The 21,235-nt window shown below is 38.8% G+C and overlaps 1 protein-coding gene across 4 annotated transcripts in view; it reads right to left on the bottom strand.

The window, feature by feature from the left end:
- ROBO1 (roundabout guidance receptor 1) overlaps window positions 1-21,235 on the bottom strand; it is a 690,461-nt gene that overhangs the window by 102,951 nt on the left and 566,275 nt on the right. For all 4 annotated transcript variants that reach the window (XM_088050995.1, XM_088050997.1, XM_088050994.1 and 1 more), the window contains one exon: window positions 7,167-7,324. In XM_088050995.1, coding sequence (XP_087907121.1) covers window positions 7,167-7,324 — 158 coding nt within the window. The remainder of the gene's footprint in view (window positions 1-7,166; window positions 7,325-21,235) is intronic.

The raw sequence follows: 21,235 nt of genomic DNA on the forward strand, positions 1-21,235 counted from the left end.
AGACACAAAATGATGCGACAATTGATAATCAAACTGATAACAGACCACTGAAAAGAGCTGGGGTATTTCTGTGATAATTTAAAAAAAAAAATTACAGGGGAAGTAGCAACACAGCAGAAGATACCCTGAGAACCCTTTGTCTTAACAGACAGTGGTTGTGCAGTTGTGGAAACCTGAGTGGTTTAGACACAGCAGGGGAAGAGGCAGGCATGCAGACAGAATTGAGGGAAAAAATGGGAAAGGTGTTCTCTTGATAAGGCAGGAGACAGCACAAGCACTTGGCATGGAAAAGAAGGGAGAGGTGATCCAGAAGACACATTTTGAAAAATTTGTGGAATCTGGAGGGCAAAGAGATTTCAGCAGGAACAACAGGGACCCTGAAACAGAGCTGTAAGTTGTGAATACAGAACACCAGTGTCACATTTTGGAAAAAAACAAAGAGAAGAAACAGCAGGATATAGAGGAATTCTCACTATCCTCTGGGACAGCTGTGTGGTTAAAAATTGTTTTTCACTATTTTTTACTTTTAGTTTTTCCCTCTTAGGGTGCCAAGTTAACTCACAGCAGCTCCAGCTGTGTCACCTGGGGAAACAGTATTAAGAGCAGCAGAAATATAAATCTAACAAAAAACTACTCTTGATCCTTGAGGAAACCACCACTGTAAGGATCAGATGAAGTAAAAAGAGAGGTAGAGTGAGAAGCCAATGCTCCCAGGGAGTAAGAAAAAGGACTTGGAAGAAAGGAAATTGCTGGGAGGCAGCACATATTGGGAATCAGAAGAAAAAATACACTTCTCTTTCTAACCCTCTTGGGGCCTATAGGAAATTGCTGCTTGCCCTTTAATCTGCCCCAAAAAAGAAAAACAATTAAAATGAAATAAAACCCTGAACTGTAAGTCCTTGCTCCCTGCCTTCCCCTCACCCCCACTGCTTTGTGTGCTGTGCACCCAGGCCATGATCTCTCATGCAGCTCTCCACAGCAGACACAATATTACCATTAGAATTACACTTCTATAGAGTGTGCACTCTTTTGCTGTGTATCTAAAATATGGGGAAACAAAGGTGTTAACAGATTAACAATCAATAAATCAGTGAAAAAGAGAGGAGGCCAGAAAAAAAAAAAGCCAAAGAGAAGTGGAGAAGAAAGAAATAAGGATAAACATCTTGAATTAATTTGGAGTGGCACCACAACAGTATGGTTTCTGTCAGGAGCATTGCAGTAGTAAAGGATTAAGACTGTTACTCCACACAAAACGCCCCAACAAAATCAATCAGGTTTCTTCTTTTCATTTCCCTTCATTCACCTCCCCACTGCAATTTTTCCCTGCAATTTAACTTTTAAAAGAAAGATCCTTTCCTACAGAGAGAATTAATTCCTGCTCTTTCCACTGTTCCCTCCAATACTAACAACACTTTCTCTTTTCCTTTTTAACTGACAGTCATAGCAATTTCTTCCACTCCCTATTTCTTTTTCCTTATGATCAAGGTCACGTTGGGATCCACCTATGTAGTTTTAAACTTGCCAAAGCACAACAAGGCTATGACTGGTCTCCACCAAGAAGAATGAACACCGCTCTCTCTGACAATTCATTAACAAAAAAATTGGGGCAAGCACATGAAACACCTTCCTGTGGATGGTACCGTTAAGAAGGTTTTCCTGTCACAACGGAAGATCAGAAGGCTTTGTTTTCACATTTTGTAAAAACATTTTCATCACTCACTCATGTAAAAATAGCATTGAGTGAGATGCAATAAATGCTGTGCATTTGTGATGTACTATTTTAAGGGCCAGGAGAGGAGATGGGAATTGAAAATTTAAGTTGCAGCTCATCTAAAATAAGAATGTAAGTCATTCAAAACTGTTGATGTCACAAGACAGCCACACAAAAAGGAATGAAAACCTGTATGCATTATTCATCTTGTAACTTTGATCTTTAAAGCTTTAAAACTTGAACAAGGAAAGATAAATGGCTTCTCAAGCTTTTTCTTTTAAAAATCAAATGAGGATGATTCAGGATAAATGAGAGATAAGAGTTAATACGAAAGAGGGGGAAATTGCAATCACAGTGCTGCATGGAAGTTTCAATGCAAAGGCTTTGCTTTTTGTATTCAATTACAAAGGATTTCTTTCTTAGGTACCAGCATCCTTTTTCATGTATATGTAAAAGATTTTACCTATTAAAATTTCATGTTCAGTATGCATAGCTTTTTTCTTCTACCACCTATACCATGACTCGATGTGAACTATTAGGAAGCTTCCTGAAGCAGGAGCTACTAGTGGTCATGGGACAGGAACAGACTCGGCTGTGAAATCCTGACCTCCAAACCCGGCTCAAACATCAGCTTGGTCTGGAGCTTATGCAAGATATGTACACTTTCTCCCACTGGGAAAGCACTGATAATTACAGGCACTCTGACTGCATCCTGATTTCACTGAGGCTTAGTCAATTATGCAGGCATTGCTGCTAAAACATAAGACAAATTGATAGATCCAAAGCACACAGGTTGCTGTGTCTAGATAGGAAAGCCGCAGAATCCTCTTTGAACACTCTGCGCTCCTGAGAGTTTGTAATTATTGCCAGTTTTTGCCTAAAGACATGCTCAAAGGCCCCACCACCTTGGTTAGATTATTGATGTCAGCATCTCATAGAGAGACAGTTGCATTTGGGATTCACAAAGAAGACATAGCAGCAAACACAGCTCCTTGAGGGAGGCTCTGAGCAAACCTGACACAGGCAGACAGTGCCACAGCCAGCACAAATCACAGCTCACCATTTCCAGGAACAGCAAAGCCCAGGGAAGAATGCCATGACTTCACAGCATGCTGCAGGAGGGTTTGCTTATCTGAGCTTCCAAATTGTTACCTCCACACTAGCAGGTATCAGTGATCAGGTGATAGAGCCAGACAGGCTGGATGTGGATGTGAGCACACGTTGTGAGATGGAGGAAATGGCTGGGGAATGAGGTGAGAATTTCATGGCGGGGTGTGTGTTAGGAAGGCACTGGGAACACCATTTGAAAAGTAGTGGGATGTTTCTGGGGTACAGCAGGAAGATGGGTGAGAAGTGAATGGAGGCACACTGAATTAACAGGCTCACAGCATTCACTGTGATTACTGTGAGTACCTGAGCAAGTCTTTGCTAATGGCACTCGCAGCCACTGACACTCTGCCAACTGCATCCAGACAAAATACATTTGGAAAGACCAAACCCATTGATTACAGCAGACAGCAGAAACTACACTGATTGCACTTCCTTCTCAGCCCCAGGGAATGCAAACTCACAGCTTTTGGCACCAAGGTGACACACATGGCTAAGTCCTAATGACGCTGTGCTGCCATGCAAAAAAGATGGCTAGACGGATGGGGCTGGGAGCAGGGCTGTTCCTGGGGAGGATACCTGGAAGCCTGGAGCCCAGATCCTTGCTCCAAGCAATGGGCGGGTCTATGAACATCACCAGTGCCAAATGTGTAAACAACAAGGCCTGGAAACAGAGCCAGGAACTTCCCCACCCTGGTACTCTCCCTTCTCTCTCTCTCTCACAGACAACACCTTGCACCTTCTTTCTCCACCAAGTCTCAGCTCCAAGAGGAGTGTCACACAGCCACTCTTAGTGCAGATGGATCATGTAAGAAACCGAAAAAATACATTTGAGCTTTACACTGTGCAGTGAGAAATTAGAGCTATTCACCGGATTGAGCTGAGACACTCCTTTTCAACTATATATATATATATATATATATATTTTACAGGAGGGATTCCTGACTCCACAGTAATCCCAGGTAATCCCAGGAGAAAAATTAACTAGATGAGCATGGAATCACAATAGTTCTGCTCTGTCCTCACAATAACTGTTTTCCAATTCAATAAATTAAGCTAAAGGTGTTTGCTTCTCAGGCAAGACTGTTCCAGCTTCATTTGTAGTATTTGGAGAGAGATTAGTCACCTAAAGCATTTGCTTTCACACCATGGTGTACAGAACACACATGAGGAAAATAATTTTGAGCCCCAGTGCAATGTTTATAAACAACACACTCAAGAGTAGAGAGAAAAAATGTTTTGGTGATGATTCTTCACCAGGTGCACCCACTGAAGAGCCTACACCAAATCTCTAAAACTGGGCAGTACTGGGAGAGCTACACTCAAATGAAATGTCTGCTTTCATAAACCCTCTCACAGATAGCTCTACCCTCACCCTTAACTTTCATTTCCTATTTGTTCCATTCCCTAGTTTATAACCTAAAGACATATACAGTTTTTTTCTCTTCAAAGCACATTTATTTGCCCTACAAATGGACCAAAAATATGAAAAGACTGATTTTTATTATGTCACCTACAAAAACACCTTGATTTCCTTAACTCTAACCAGGACAAAATAGTATTTTCTTTTTATTGCATTCCTGAGGAAGACATGTCTTAACTTGTATCTTATTTATCTGTTATTTATCTACATATTTTCTTTCAAACTCTCAGCCAAAGCTTCCAGCTTTGTTTCTCTGGCATTATTAGTACTCACTCTGAAAAGTCCAATTTTTCTCACTCACAGATGACACTGTCATTGCAGAGGAGTGAAAATGCTTCCATATTAAAAATAAGGCTGCTTCATGGAGATACCATCTTCTTGAAGAAAGTATAGATATGAATCAAAAAAGATGCCAAGCATCATGCCTTATTCAGATAAAGTGCCATCTTAATGTTTATTTTAAATCTCTTGTCAGAAAGGAAAGCATTAATATGAAATGCTTCACACAGCCTTTGACACTTACAGGACTCTTAAAATTGTAATGAGTCAAAGATCAACAAACCTCTAAGAATGAAAACAACTGGAAATGCTTTAGAAGTGGAGCCACCAAAACTTTTTCATTTATTAAATACCCACTGGTATTACATATGCATTGAACATTAAGACATATTTGACATTTCCTGATCTACTAATTTCATGGCCAAAAAGAGGAAAGTCATACTTGTATTATGGAATTTTACTGCCACTGAGTCAATCAAAATTTTGCCACCACATGAAGGTAGGTGCTCATTTTAAATACAGACACTTAATTTAAAAGAAAAATGAAGAAACCTGTCACTTAAACCCCATCATTTTCCTCTTATTTCAGCTTTGGTACTCTTCTAGGGGTTTTTTTTTTTTTTCATTCATGTTGCCAAATTGAAATAGAAATGCTTTAAAGAGATAAATGAACAGATACGGAATTATTCTGAGTCATGTTTCACAATTAGCATTTCATCCCCATGTGTCCATGTGTACAAGTTGTCCATTCCAATCCCCTTCCCTCCCAGCCACTGGCGAGATCATACAGATGGTTACTGCAAAGCTGGAAAGAGATACATCTGAGTGCATATTTAGCCACTTGGCAATATCCTGCTACAGCTGTAAGAGGATGCAAATCTGCATTACAGTGCTGCTTCAGGCTCTCTGGCCTGTGTGAGGAAGCACCCAAGATACCAATGGTGCTGCTGAAGACAATGCCAGGCACATATGACATGAAGGGACACAGCTAAGCTGGGCTGTGGCAGCTCTGTTAACTTCCACCTCTGGAAACAAACCCTCATTTGGGTACCTGACACAAGTGTCTATCTACACCTACATCAAAACTCGCTTTCATCTGTTTGTTTTTGGGAGGCAACACTGATAACACACAGCTCTGCCAGATGACATGGTCAAAGAATACAGTGTGAGTGAGCATTTCATACAAACACCAGAAAATAAAACCAAACTGAGGGGCTTTATTTCATCCTAAGAAAATCTTTAATGGCTCCACGTGACACTGCCAGTCAGTGTGATAGCTACTCCTGTTCTGGGTATGTCTTTGTTCTGGCAGCTGGAACAGTTTTCATGTGTAACAAAAGAAATGTGCTTAATAGGCAACACCTGAAAATCCTTCAATAGAATAAACTATAGCAATAAAAATGCAAGTTTAAAAAGCGCTTCCTGGGTAAAAAAAAACCCAAAAAGCATAGGTAGCACTGGAATCTTCTCTTTATCTCAGGTCAACTGACTTGTCATGGATGGAAGGAGATTTGAAAAGGAAATTGCAAGTTCTTAGCAAGTATGATTGGAGGAATAGAGTTAATAGCCAGCAATCAGTATAGGTTGGGTAAGGTACTTAACAATTTAAATGTATGCATATGCCACAACTGCAGAATGTCTGGGCTTTGTCTTGTTTGTAAAAAATTAATGGAATAACAGGCAATTTCAATCTCAAACCAAAATGGTAATTTTATACTTAGGTTGCTGGGATATAAGAATACTTCCATTAAACATTTCCCTAATTTTGGTATGTGATTGAGGCATGTACATGGTATGTGCCTCTAATCCTGCTTTACACTAGAAATCTTTCCAGTACCAACTGGACAGTATGTGCTTTCAGACAATACACTTTCTCTCATGTGGAAAGACGTCTCTCCTATCATCATGTTGGCAGCAAATAAATGATTTTTGAACTCCACTTGTCACTGCCATTTCTGCAAGACGTTTAGGCTCACTTTCTCTTAGCTTAATACCAGCTTATTATATCAAAAGGATAGTTTTATGATTTGAGAACCTGCTTTAGCCATACTCTTGAATAGCTATGCACTGTATTCAGCAAGCTACAGATACAAATGAGTACAACACCTCTAATGCAAAAACAGATTTATTCAAGACAGGGGGATAAGCCATTATCTCTCTACAGAAATGTGTCGAGAACTCCAAACCCTTTTTATCCTTTCTGATACAATGCACAACTTTTCTGTGTGTGTTATTTTCAACAGAATTACAACAGATCTCACCAAGACTACCTGTACTTTCTCTTTCCAACCAGAGGCAGATATTAGAGGTTGCAGAAATTTGTTGGTGGATAAAAAGGTAGGAAAATTATAGGACAGTGATAAGTATAATGACTTTCATTTCCACAAGCTTCTAATTCTTCTGAGGAAGAGAAGAACACAGGTTTTGCATAGGCCTCTTTAACAAACAAATGCATACCCTGCAGTAAAGTACTAGGAGATGAGAGGTTACATTCCAAGCTAAATGCAAACTAGTCCTTGCCTGTGAGGCAAGGGAAGGACACATCCTAGAAAGCACAGCACAGCCAGAGATGACCACACACTCAAGAGACAAGAAGTTTTGGATTAGTTGATTCTTGTGTTGTTTGGGAAAACTTTTCATACTTACTGTAATTCTCTCATCTTTGTCATCTAGAGGGGTCCCATCTTTCTTCCATGATATAGTGGGTTCTGGGTGACCTCTTGGGGGCTGGCATTCCATCACTGCAGGTTCCCCCACAGCCACCATGACATCTGATGGATTTTGTCTGAAGTCATCCCGTAGAACTGAAAGAATAAAGTCAATGAAGCAAAAAATTACTCAATGATATACTAACAGTGAAGCAAAGTGTTTTGTATTGGCCTTTAATGGTGCCTGTTGTCACACTTTTTACAAGAACATGTTGTGAGAGAACTAGAGGCAATGGCTTTGAACTGAAAGAGGGCAGGTTTAGATTAGATATTAGGAAGAAATTCTTTACTGTGCAGGTGGCAAGGCCCTGGCATGGACTGCACAGACTGGCAGCTTCTCTGCCTTACCCCTGGAAGTGTTCAAGGCCAGGCTGGATGGAGCTCTGAGCAACCTGCTCCAGTGGAAGGTGTCCCTGCCCATGGCAGGGGGTTGGATTGAGATGATCGCTAAAGCCCTTTCCAACAAAAAGCATTCTACGATTCCTTTCACAGTTGAAGATGGCACAGTATCTTCTGCTCAGGTAGAATGTGACTTGAGGGGAAGCACTGCAAAGGTTGCTTTCTGTCCCTTTTTTCCTGAGACACAAGGTCAATCTGCCAGGAACTCAGAGTTTTACAGTTAAAGGTTGGCCACTGGCCATACAAATTGTATCCATCCCTGAATTTAGGGCAAAAATTAATGAACTAAAAAAGCTTCCCAGTTCTTTGATGACATTACACATCACTAAAGATCTTTGCAATTTGCCTTGTGTCTTTTTAAAGAAAAAATACTAAAAAATCTTCCCTGATCTCTGGTAGCTGTCATTTAGCCTAAACCTGGACCACATCCTTTATTTAGAAGTCAATTTTACCATCTTTGCACACAAAGAAACATTTTTATTGTTGCTTTTTACTAGAATTTGTTCTTTCTCATCATTTGGCCAACTCTAGTTTCCCCCAGTCATCCACTAGGGATTTTATCAATAGCTCTGTGATTATTTTTCTTTCTGGGAAAGGACAGACATCATCCTGTGCTCAACAGACCACTAGACAGGGACACGGTTTAACAGAATAATGGCATTCCCAAGCCTTGCCAAGTAAGTGGCATTAGGTTTAATCTAAAAATAAATAACTCAAATGACAGCAAACATCTTTTCCAGTGTTGCTTCTCCATCCACACTGAACAAAGGACAGGGTAATGGAAAAGCACAGTATGACCAAAGGAGTCTCAGGAATTTTACAGAGCTGTATGTCACTCTTGTTACCTGCAACAATCTTGTGTCAACAGTAAATAATGCCAAGAAACTGCAGCAAAAAATATGTATATCCTCCAAGCCATGGACCCCAGATACATGGACATTCACTACTGAACAGGAGTTTGGCTGTTAATGCTGCTTCAAGGGGAGGTGAGATTTATTGTCAGCTGTTAAGGAATGTGGCTCTTACAGACTTGCAGGCAGAGTGCTACCACCAAGCCATCCTTCACTGTAAGGTCTTTCATACTGGTGAGACTTTCTAAAATGGTCTGAGGGCAAATGGGTCACCTGCTTTGGGACAGAGGGATATGCACCTTCCTCACATTTGCTTTTATGATAATATAATACACAACTGGGAAGGTTCCACATTGATTCAGAAATGTGGCAGGAATCAAAAACAATAAATAAAGAATATTTTACAACTATTCTAGATAAAGGACATAAATTCCAGAAATAACAAAGAATATCTGTGTGTCAAAAATTGACTTAAATATAGTACAGATCTCACCAAACATCTGAATTTACTAATCCCCTTCCACACTGAAGCAATCACATTTCTAATATTTCAGTTCAATTACTGAAATTTCTGGATGCCCTGGAAACAGGGTATATTGATGTTCTGAAAGAGTACAGTCAAGGATAAAATGTCTCTATCACATTAACAATACAAACTAATAGAACAGAATTATAGGACTTAAAGAAGATAGTATTGAGTAGTTTAGATTGGAAGAAGCCCCTGGAGGTCATCAGGGCTACAGTGAGATGCTTTTGAATGACCATGTTCTCTTGGACACATTAGGTATCTTCAACAGATTTTGTCTACAAAGTTTGTTAACAAAAACAACCCAAAGACCAACATAACAAATAAAACAAGTACCTATTTCTTAGTGTACAAAAGCCTGAGAAATCATGCTCCAGCTAAGATCAAAGAATTTCTCTCCCTAAAAGATAAGACTCATGGATCTTTTCCTTACGTGAATTTGGGAAAATTTGAAAATATTTTCAGCTATAACATCCTGTTTTTAAAAAGGGGAATGATGTCATTTTTAGTTATTCAGAAAGTTAAGTCAAAAGATCAATCCTTTAAATTCACTTCTGCTTTCAACAAAACTTGATTAAGTTCAACCCATATTCTCTTACATCTTCCTTACTATATTACCTTTTATACTGGTGCACCAAAATTGCACTTCAAATTAATTTTTGGTTTTGGAAGTATTACAACACTACTCACACACACTGAAAACATTACATATCCTTGTTCTGCTTATACTGAACTTGGTGTTAACAGCCAAAGACAATTTCTTGTGTTCACAAGAAACCCTCAAGCCACCCAGACGCATGGATCACTATAAATCACGTAGTGCAAATGGACAGCTGGACACTGCTTCTACTGAAGAATTTTTTTCTCTTTAATACTTTAAGAGACTTAATCTGGCTTGGAGCCACTGATCATATTATTACTTTTTTTCCCACCCCCCACTTCTTCAAGTTAAAGAACATTAAAGAAGAAGACACAGAAGTTGCCCTAAGTTACTAACCCCTCCCTCCCACAGATCCAGTTCCCAGTGCCAACAGCACATGAAAGTGCAGGAGAGTTTATTTGCTATGCCACAGTTCTATTGCAACACAAAAAAGAGGTATTTTGACCATGAGTAAGAAGCCTCTTATTACTGCTGAAGATTGTATCACTTGGATAAATTTAAGAGACATATAAAAAAAGCAGCCTGAAGTTTTAAAAAAATTTAAATCAAGTGATCTTAATAAAGCATAAGTGCTTTTCAAGTCTGAAAGACCTCATAAATCTAAGAGAAAGGACTATCAGATAGCACCTCAGATGGCTTTAGCACCAAAGAAGTCCAGTACTTACATAATAAAACCAAATTACTTCTTTAATTTCTACACTCCTTAGTCTTATAATAGCTTGACAAGCATAGTACCTTGCCTGCAAACCAAGACCTTTCACAAATTAACCAGTTCTTAATAGAATGCCTAGGAGGACATCAAAGGTCCAGGCCACAGATACTTCAAAACAAGTATTTTTTTCCCCATTTACTATGAATTATTTTGGCTCTAACATCACATAATGAAATGCTAACAAAATGTAATCCATTAGAGATTACTCCACAGATAGCCATCGTAATTATTTTTGCAGCTGTAAAGTGGATACATGCTCTGTTTTGTTTGCCTCAGGCCCTGGCAAACTTGCATGAAGTTATAAATCTAAAAATTTCATCCCTTACTGAAAAAAACACTAACTTTTTCTTTGCTGTTCTTCATAGTCAAGGATCACTGTAAATTGAGAAAACATTTCCTTTTTAAGTTATATTAGAAGTATACTTTGTAATTGACTACAGCAAATGCTATTTTCATCAAATGGTGAAATTTCACCTCTTTCTACATATATGCAGCTGGAATGAAAAAAGATATATAAAGAGGACATTTGATTTTTTTTGCCTTTTTTTAAAAGAATCTTCATAGATATAACACTTTCCTCCCCATTTCTGCCTGGTCTTGGTTAAGGTTTTCTAGCTTTTTACCTAGTATTTTCTGAAATCAAATGAAGGCTGACTGTAACCACCATCGCAGCACAACTCCATGATCTTGCTGTGTGGATGTGCTGAACTATCCAGGTTCAAAAGCAACTTTTGTAGCTCCACTTAAAAGTCAGCTGCTCACACAACTACTTCATATTATGCACTCTTCAATCCTCTAAAGAGTTTTGCTTTCCCCAGAGACTCTTTCTCAGGGAAGAAGAGAACTGGAAAGCATTTGAGGATAAATTTTTATTGATAAGCAACAAATTTTTATTGATAAGCAGAGATGCCCCAAATGATGATGATAAGCAGATGATGAGCAGCAAAACAGCGCTTTGCAAAATGCAGCACCCAGTGCTTTTTTCTTAAGTTCTTTGTTGCCTACTTTGAAAAAGAGTAGGGAGACACTAAGACACTACAGGGTGAAACCCATTTCAGAAAGGTAGGATTTTTTTTGCCTATATAAATTGTAGGTAATTCAGAAAGATTACTGTTGCATTTTAGGTTTAAATAACTGATTTGAAAGGGATATGCAAAATGCAAGAGAAAATAAACCAACCAGAAAGTTCTAGTCAATACTTGAAAAGAATGAATTTGTAAGGAGCACACTAATTACCATCAGGCATTGTGGATATCATGCCTTAACAGGTGGTATCATTTAAGATCTGGAAATCTGAAAATTTCCTGCAAATTTTGATTACAGGTCCAGACACTTCTTGCTAGATCAGTTCAAAGCAGTGCACCAGAATATATCTGGCATCCCTAATCAACCAAGATCTTACAGCCACGGTCACCCAGGGAACAGAGGAAGAGGGAAATGATGCTTGTGCTGCAAGTTTCTGAATCAGACCAAGGCCATTTTAATCCATTTTAATTCTTTTAAAAAGGCATCATTCAGACTTGCTTCCCATTAACTCTTGCACCATCCCACACAAAACACAGTATTTTTCAAATCTGCTTCTTAAAGGGAGGCTGGTGAGCCAAAGTATGGCACAATTATTTAACAGAAGATATCCCAACAAGCTCCACTCTTTCAGCATGAAGATTACTTGATTCTTTCTTTGAATACAAGCATGTGCTGCAAAAATGGTGGAAGAAGAATGTGAAATAAACACATGAAATGATCATCACTTTTCTTTGAAAACCATCTAGACCTCAGCTAATGAGCAAGTTTCCAACAGCAAACAAAACCCTCCTCACATCAGATAAGCTAAATACAACCTTAGTGGTCCACTGCCCTGCCTTTTGGCCAATTTTGTTTAAAGTTGTGATAGATTTTAAATAATTTTAAATATCCACCAATTCTATTATTTTCATTCCTTTAAATATATAAAAAGTACTTCTGTGTTTCCCTTTTCCTCCCCAACAAAAGAGCCAGCCATATTTACAAACTAAGTTTCCACCTAATACTTCTTTTGACTATAAAGTATGATGACCAAAATAAAAACAAAAAAAAGACAAAAAACTAAAACAAAACAAAAAAAAACAAAAAAAAGAAAAAGAGAGCTTGCTTTAAGAGCTTGTAAGATAAGAAAAACAAAAATAGGATTCAGGAGGTTATACAAATGTTCTAATCCCATGAAGCTGTAATCAAAGAGAAACTAATTATTGCTTAGTCAGGATTGAGCTGTTATTCAAAAGCAGAACTCTTCCTGTAATTTAGGATCAGCAATGATCCCTTTTCCCCACTACCTACTGAACTTGTAATTCAAATTTACTGAGACACACCAGACATTTTTGGCATTCAAATATAAGATGGTTGTCAGTTGGAACAGTGCTTCAAACCAGGTGCTTAATTTTAATTACAACTAACTTAAGCAGCAGCCAGAATTATGGTACCTTGTTTAAAGACTTTGCTGGCATGAAATTTATACAGATGTCAGGATATAATTTTTAATACATGCATGCCACTAACAGGAAAGTGTCAGAGCACCTAATTAAGCAAAAAAGAAACAAAGGTATGCATTACCAAATTTAAGTCAACCCATGTGTTGCCATATTATATTGTAGACCTCATTAAACTGTTACCTGGTTTAAACAAAAAAACTTGATCATTTACAAATGAGAAATATTCTTGCTGAAGAGACCTCCCTAAGAGTCTCCACACAGTCATAAAAAGTTAAAGGTAAAACTTATTCCCTGAAAAAATGCTTTCTTTTTCTTTCTGAAGGTGTTAAAACCAGGTCAACACTGGTGTTAACTAAAATAAATAGCCATTAAAACGGAACAGAAGGAGTAGGGCTATAAATAGTCAGAAATTACTGTTGTGATCATCTAACAAGACCCCTCATGAAATGCAGGCAATAATTTCATGCAGTGACTGAGTCCAGCAGTGCCTTATGGAATGCTTCAGAAGATGTCTACACTTCTACAAGGCTCCAAGAGGCTGGAAGTCACAGCCAGCATGCCTAGGGCTCCTCACTTCCATCACTTCCAGCTCTCTTACGTTTCCTACCTTGCTCAGTCAGACTGAAAGCCGCCTACAGGCAAGCAGATGCCAATCAGTTCAGTATCCACATCTCTGATACTCCCTCAGCCTTCTCTGAGTGTCAAAAACCACACGAGCACTGGGCATGTGCCCACTGCTCTGACCACAGCCCCTGTGATTGCACAGCCTGAGAACTCACAGCAAACAGGTTTCCAGACAGAGGGGGCTGCTCCTTGCAAGGAGGCTGATTCTAAAGCAATGACCAACACTTGGCACTGCCACATTCTAATTTTTATCATTATATTTTTAATCCTCGGCTATACATTTATGACAACACATTCAACATCATCTATTCATACAATGTGCTGTCCTGCTCTGCTTTAAAGGCTGCCCATCAGCAAACCTTACCACCTCAGAGTTTGAAGAAACAAAAGCACTTTAAAAGCAAATGGCTTTTTGCTTAGTAGTCACATATATTTGTATGAGTTCAGACCGTTACCTGAGTCTACATGATTGAGATCACAACATTATACATATTTCTACTTCAGGATCTCCTTTACTGAAAGGAAATAACCATTAAAACTCCTCAGTAAAACAACTGTTTTTTCTACTTTGAACTAATTTAGTTTAAGCAGCTCATTCATAAGTACTTCCTCCATGATTTCACTGTGGAAGAAACTGAAGGGTTAATGAATGCAAGGAAAGATTTAAAAAGGCCTTTCTTTTAGACATTGAAACAATTTAAGAACTGCTTTTTATTATTATGCTTGTTCTCATACTGCCAACAATTATTAAATTTGAAATGACACCACTTCTAAGATTTTGGTAGACATTATCAGAGGCATATAGAAATTTTAACAGTAATTATATTTGGAAGAGTTATGAGTGTTGAAGAGTAGCATTTAACTTGAATGAAAAAGAATTACTCAAAGAGTTAATTAAAGAGCGAATGGTATATACAGAATGCTTTAGATCAGAAAACTTGCTTTCCTACCACACAGCAGAGTCATGCAGAATTTCCAGCAATGGGAAATTGCCTCTCATCAAACACGCAGATCTGCTAAAGATTTTACTGAATCCTGCACCACATTCTTCTGTAAGAACGTTAACAGATTAAAGGTGTCAGAAAGCAGCATTAAGTTCATGTTACCAGCCTATGTAATTTAGTACTAACATTATTGGTACCACCTGGCTGATGATACCAGAGAGCACCAACAGTCAAAGCAACAAAGAAACACGGCTTTGTTTTAGCACTGACAAACAGAACCAAGACAACAGAGTTAAATATAAGCAACAGATGTATAAAACAGCAGCAGTGAAATTAGATCACACTTCTAAAATGTTAACAAAATGTACTGCCTCCATTACTGTAGCCTTTAAGTTGTTCTAAAATTAATTCTCTCTTAAAAAAGTATTGTTTTGATTGATTGCTTTTTCTGTGCCCATTGAAAAAGGACCTGGGGGTGCTGGCTGACAGTGGCTGAACATGAGCCAGGTTGTGCTCAGGTGGCCAAGAAGGTCAATGGCACCTGGCCTGAATAAGGAATAGAGTGACCAGCAGGACCAAGGGAGTGATTGTCCCCCTGTACATGGCAATGGTGGGGCTACACCCTGAATCCTGTGTCCAGTCTTGGGCCCCTCACTCCAAGAAGGGCATTGAGGTGCTGGAACATGTCCAGAGAAGGGCAACAGAGCAGGGGAAGGGTCTGGAGCACCGGCCTGATGAGGAGGAGCTGAGAGAGCTGGGGTGTTCAGCCTGGAGAAAAGGAGGCTCAAGGGACACTTGATCCCTCTCTATAAGTCCCTGACAGGAGGGTGTAGCCAGCTGGGGCTTGGGTTCTGCTCCCAGGTAACAAGTGACAGGACAAGAGGATATGGCCTGAAGTTGCACCAGGGGAGGTTTAGGTTGAATATTAGGAAAAAGATTCTACACTGAAATGGTGTTCAGCCACTGGAGTATGCTGCTCAGGGCAGGGGTGGAGTCACCATGACGGGAGGGATGTATAGGATGTGCACATGTGGCACTTGGCACATGGTTTAATGGTGAACTTACCAGTGCCGAGTTAACAGTTGGATTCAATGAGCCTAAAGGTCTTTTCCAACCTAAACCATCTGATGATTCAGTACAGCATCAACAAATTAGGATATTCATAACAATTGAAGGTTAATAGAAGTTACTGAAAACCACTGCAAAAAAATTATGGAAAGCACTCAGAGTCTGAATTTGTTTCACTCATTTAAGATTTGGGCTTTAAGTACTGCTTGGAATCTTACTGGGCAACATAGCTGTCAGCCTATAACAGTACCTCCATGTGTGGAAAGGAAATTGTAAATGGATTAGAAGATGAATTGAGAATCAATTAAATGACCAAATCTGATAAGTCATATAAAGAGTAATTTTAACTCCTGTGAGAAAGGGTAACTGACAGGCCTCAGAGAGCATGCGGCAGCACTGGGAAACCTAATTAAATCCTGAAGGATCTGTGATGCCTCAGGCATGCTGCTCTGAGAGTATCCCTTAGGTTGATTGAAAATTGAAAATAGATAAAGAGAAGGGACCTAATTATTAATTTGACTGACTGTGCAGGAAGAGCAATCCCTCTCAATGTCTTCCACACATTATGCTCCAGGACAAGGCGTCTACTAACTGTAACTAAGAATTTACCTCCTGGAAGAATAGATTAATTTCTACTGCAGAGACTGCAGAGATTATTTCCTTTCACTTGTCATAAATATTAAATATTTTCAGGTAGTGGTAATAGCAATAGTGGTACTACATTTTACATTTTGTTTTGGGGTTATTTGAATTGTGCTGGATTACAGAAAATATTTTCAGCATGACTAGCACAGTACATTTCCAAATCTATGGACACAAACCAAGGGGTTTTAGACACAGCTCAGCCAAGAAGTGTCTTTCAGACATCACAAACTAGTTTCCATAAAGCAAAGAAGGGCGTTATCTTTATATCCAGGGATTTGTCCACATTCTGTAAATAAAGATTTTTCTCACTACACTCCAAAACAAGATTCTGATGTTTAGTTTGCAAGGAGCTGCTGGCTGCACTGGCCTTCATTCAGATCAGATTATAATGGAGAAAAAGAACCAGAATAAGAGGCTTTGGCCATCCAAATTACATCATAAAGAGATAACTGAAATCAAAGAAGATATATAAGGACCAAACAAGGAAGGAGAAAAGGTGAGAAGACACTACACCAGTGTTTTCCTTAACTACTCACCAACTTATTTCATGAGCAGAAGAGTTCTTTTTTGAGGAAGAATATAAGAACCAACCCAGAAACATCTCTGTCATCTAACACAGGATAAAGGAGTACAGGCAGCAAGGCCAGAAGCAAAAATTTAGCCAATTTTCAATAAAAGGTCAAAGCTAGGATGGCAAATGAAAATGGATTGCAATGGATATAAAAGGTGTTTCTCTCAAACAGGAGGCTACACTGGCTTGTGCTGTGAAAACCTTACTCTCTCCCCACAGTTCCCAAGATGGAAACTCCCTCAGTAGGCCAAATCTGAGGGAACCTCATTTGTTGTAACATGTCCTGCTAAAAGAGGAGAAGCAACTGCTCTGGAGTCCTGCCAATGGAGCTGGCAGCACTTTTCCTGTAGTACATGGAAGACTTAAATGTTGACCATACTTGTATGTTTGCTCATAATCATCCTTTCGCTCTGAAGGAGTCAAAAACTTACCCGAGGACACATGTGCAAAGAAATAAAGATTTCCATGCCCTTGATAAGAATATTTCTGCAGTAGTTCTAAAGCTGCATATGCCCTATGCTAGTGCTCTGCTAAATTTTAGCCCCATTCTTCTGCTTAGCATGCAAATTCTAGGGTGTTAAAACTGTACCACTACCATCAACCATTTTTGAAAGGACCCTATTTCCATGAAAAAAAATCCCCATTATACTATTAAAGTGGTTGAAAAAATGACATTTTAATATCAGAGAATATACAGTATCATTATCACACTCAAACAGCTAAGTTGCTTCTTTAATATTCTGGAAAATTATATTCCCCCATTACACACGAGGTCAAGCCTGAACCATCAGTCAGAGGGGGCAAGATGCAGACACTTCATGTGGCTGAGTGGCTGATTCGAAATAGCAGCAGAGCTAAGAACACCATTTGCTGGCACTACACAGCTCAGAAATGCTGCTGAACTATTACACACACTTTTTTTTTCTGTTCTATTGTTCTCTTACTGTACACAATTTTATTGTCTTGGCAGAATCTACAGACCACAGAGCTCCACTGTCTTTATTCAGCTCTCCAGACTGCCATACAGCAGGACATACCTCAGTTAGATAGTAGATGTTTCATCAATTATACCCTGCATTTCCCAATGTGTGACTGTATCATCCTCGTTGCTATCTAAATGCTATCTAAAACATTCAAGACACAAATTGACAAGAGATTGCCATGGTAGAAATGGATAAACCATTTCAAAATTACATTTATGCCAAATATCATCTACTTTCCAAATTACTTTTGCTGGTTTTAGAAAACAATGCAGGGAATCACCTCAGGGGAAAATGGCAGACAGAGGTCATAGAGAAATATAGTCTTCATCTAATTCAATTAACTGCTTTCAGCTCCATCCCAAATGGTACAGGCAAACATTTGTTCTATTTCAGGCATATTCTAAGAAATGAATCATTCTGTTTTCCCACTGCACAAAGGCACAGCAAAATATCACACACTCAAATCATTTTATTGTTCAGAATTTGAAAAATCTCAAGACAGATGTCTTTATGATTTACAATGACGTCTTATAATTTAGAAAACCATCTGAAAGCTTCAAATATTGTAAAATTCTACAAAGAGCATTACAAAAAGTAGCAAAGTTAATAGCTATAACAATGAAAAATGGTTTTGAAAGCAAACAGACACACCAAATTCACCAAGCTGGAACTCTGAATTGCAGCTCTTGGAGATTTATACGCTATCATAAATGGCAAAAGACAGTAAAATCATACAGAAAAGTACTTCTGGATTTGGACTCTCATGCTGGCTTCAGTCCCTATGAGATATTCGAAGGCAAAGTGCCAATTGATCAATATGTTAGTATTTAATGTGCAGTAAGTGCTACTGAGGAAAAATCACAGAAACATTGTCTGTTAGCAGAGTCTGCTGTACTTCTGGCAGGGAGGAAGGAGTGCATGGAGTTGTGGATCCCCCCACGTGGTAAGACAGCAGCCAGAAGTCTGATTCAGAATTAACAAAAGGAAACAGAGGGTGATGCTCAGCGTGAGCACAAATGCACATAAAGCCAGGCAGATTTCATTACTGAAGATTTTAATTTTGATTAAATGCTTCCTTTTATGTCGGGTCACATTCATTGTTTTCTACCTTGTGTTTTCATTTATGCTTTAATACACAAGGAACATTAAGTCACATAACTACAGCGTTGCAGCTAAAGATAGCATCTTTAATAAACAGCTACAAAAGAGATGCTGCCATCCACCAGTGTCCAACTTTGGGATGCTCTGAGGCACAGTGGGCTGGCAGGGGCTTTGTGGCATGCAGGACAACACATCAGCCCTCACATCAAAGCAAAAGGAAAGTGGAGCACTGCAAGGTGAGCTTAGACTGATTGAAATGGGAACTTATAAATGCACCCAAGGCAAAGCAAACCAACACAGTGGAAGTGACTGTGAAGGGCAAAAAGTATCAAGGTGGCCAGTACTTATGGGGGAAATACTGCATTTCATTCTATTGCAATCCCTTTCTTCCACAGCCTGGGACAAACTGCAGTACAGTGCAAGCTCCTCAAAAACCTCCCAGGAAACTACAGTGGTAACATGGACTTTTAGTGATTTGACAGTTACCCTTTTTCCCCTTGCTTTTGGTGTTTCTGCCTACAAACGATAAAACTTAAATCTGGACAAAACAGATCACGCTTTTTTTTGATTCCATATGAGCATGGGTACCCTTAGCAGAAGTACCCACACTAAATTTCCCTTTCTCTTACAAACCTGAACTGTGGAGTGTATGGTACCCTCCACAACAATCTACCAACTCTGATAATTCAATTCCTAGCTGTGCTAAGCAGCCCCTCCAGGTTAATCACCTAGATTTTCATTCAGAATTGCTATAGAGAGAAAAAGCTAATGTGGTATTGTGTGAGACTAGAATCCTTTCATTTCTCCAAGAAGTCTGAATCAATTTTCAAGTCAGTTCAGTGGCCTTGTTCTTTTCTGTATGTTTAGGCACAAAAAGTAAGCTTGAAACATTATAAGACTTGGTCTAGACTATCAGTAGATGCTGAAACATGAATGCCGTATCTTTTTAGGACAGTTTTAAAAAACTAAGTTCATTGCTATTAATTTTAGCTGACAAGATACTTAGAAGCCACTGAAACTGCAAGATAAAACTACTGGTATATTCTAATAGTTCACTCGGAAACATCTGATTTAAGCGGGGGTGGGAGGCAGGGAAGCAAATCCCAAAAAGTATCTGGATTGCCAAAATCCTTGTTTTTCTGATATACAATGTGACAACATATTTTTGTTTTTACAGGACTTTCTAGAAAATGAAAATTCCAGTGGGTGATAGATGAAACTAGACCAGAAGATGAGCACCAGATTCCAACAGACCCAACTAGAGTCTTCCTGAAATGTGCACGGTGTGGACATTTCTTCTCAGGAAAAATGTTTCTCTCTATAAATACACCTCTTTTGGGTTGCACTACTTTGGAACTCCTTTCTGCACACATAGCAAACATACAGAAGAACTAACACTTGATATCATAAAAGTTCCTTCATAATATCCACTGTAACCACCTCAGAAATGTCAGGTAAGTTTTAAGCTCACAATGGAGTGTATTTATTGCTCAGACTTTGGGTAGTGATTACAAAACCCCTGTGAGCAAGAGGACTAAACAGGCAATGTAACCTTATCTTGTTAGGAAACAACACAAACCAGAAAATAAGAACCTTCAAAGTGTTTATTTATATGTGAGACTCTAATACAAAAAGAGATAGTGTCTTTGCTGGAAAGAAGCGCTTTACTGCTGTTTGTGTGTTTGAATGCAACTGACTGGCACCTTTCAGTAGATTATCACAACAAGTCATTACTCAAAAGCTTTCCTGAACTTTCAGACTGAGGCACTACAGTTACTTCAGGCACAAAATGCTTTTAAATAGTAGACACTCCTAGTGTTTATACAAACTGTAAGGTGCATATAAGAACTTGGTCTTTGCCATATGTTTCTTGTTGGATTTACAGCAATGAGATACTTGTCTCAGAACTGAAATACTTTGAGTATTATGTAGTACCAAATCCACAATATTTGTGCATTACTGCTACCTGTTAAAACTTATTTGTATATTTTTTTATTTTTTTTTTTGGGGGGAGGATGGAAAAAGAATATCTGTTGTGTCCTTACTAAAGCCATAGAAATTGTATTATATAACCACAAACCCACTGAATTGATGGACCTGGTCTAAAATGGGAACCCTTAAGAGTGTAACAGTAAGCAGGGGAAATAAAGAGAGTTACAAAGAGTTTATAAAAGTTACACTGGCTTTCAGAAGTAAGAAGTGTCACTAGGATTTATTCCCATTATTGTGTCAAACTTCTCTTATCACTTTATCTGTACACATAATGCTTGGTAGCCTCTGCTATTCTAACATGCAAAACTGTATGACAGACAAAACTATCTAATCTCTCAGAGGATAACAATTTAAAGAGGAAAGGGGTAACTCTATACATATTCATCTAAAAAAACCCAGTAACAAATACCTTACTAAACTCTGCCACGATTCATGGAAGCAATTGGGATTTGTATATACATC

Source organism: Pseudopodoces humilis, chromosome 2 (assembly GCF_049639895.1).
Source record: "Pseudopodoces humilis isolate 2021_Gansu_Grassland_sample_001 chromosome 2, ASM4963989v1, whole genome shotgun sequence".
Classification (NCBI taxonomy): domain Eukaryota; kingdom Metazoa; phylum Chordata; class Aves; order Passeriformes; family Paridae; genus Pseudopodoces; species Pseudopodoces humilis.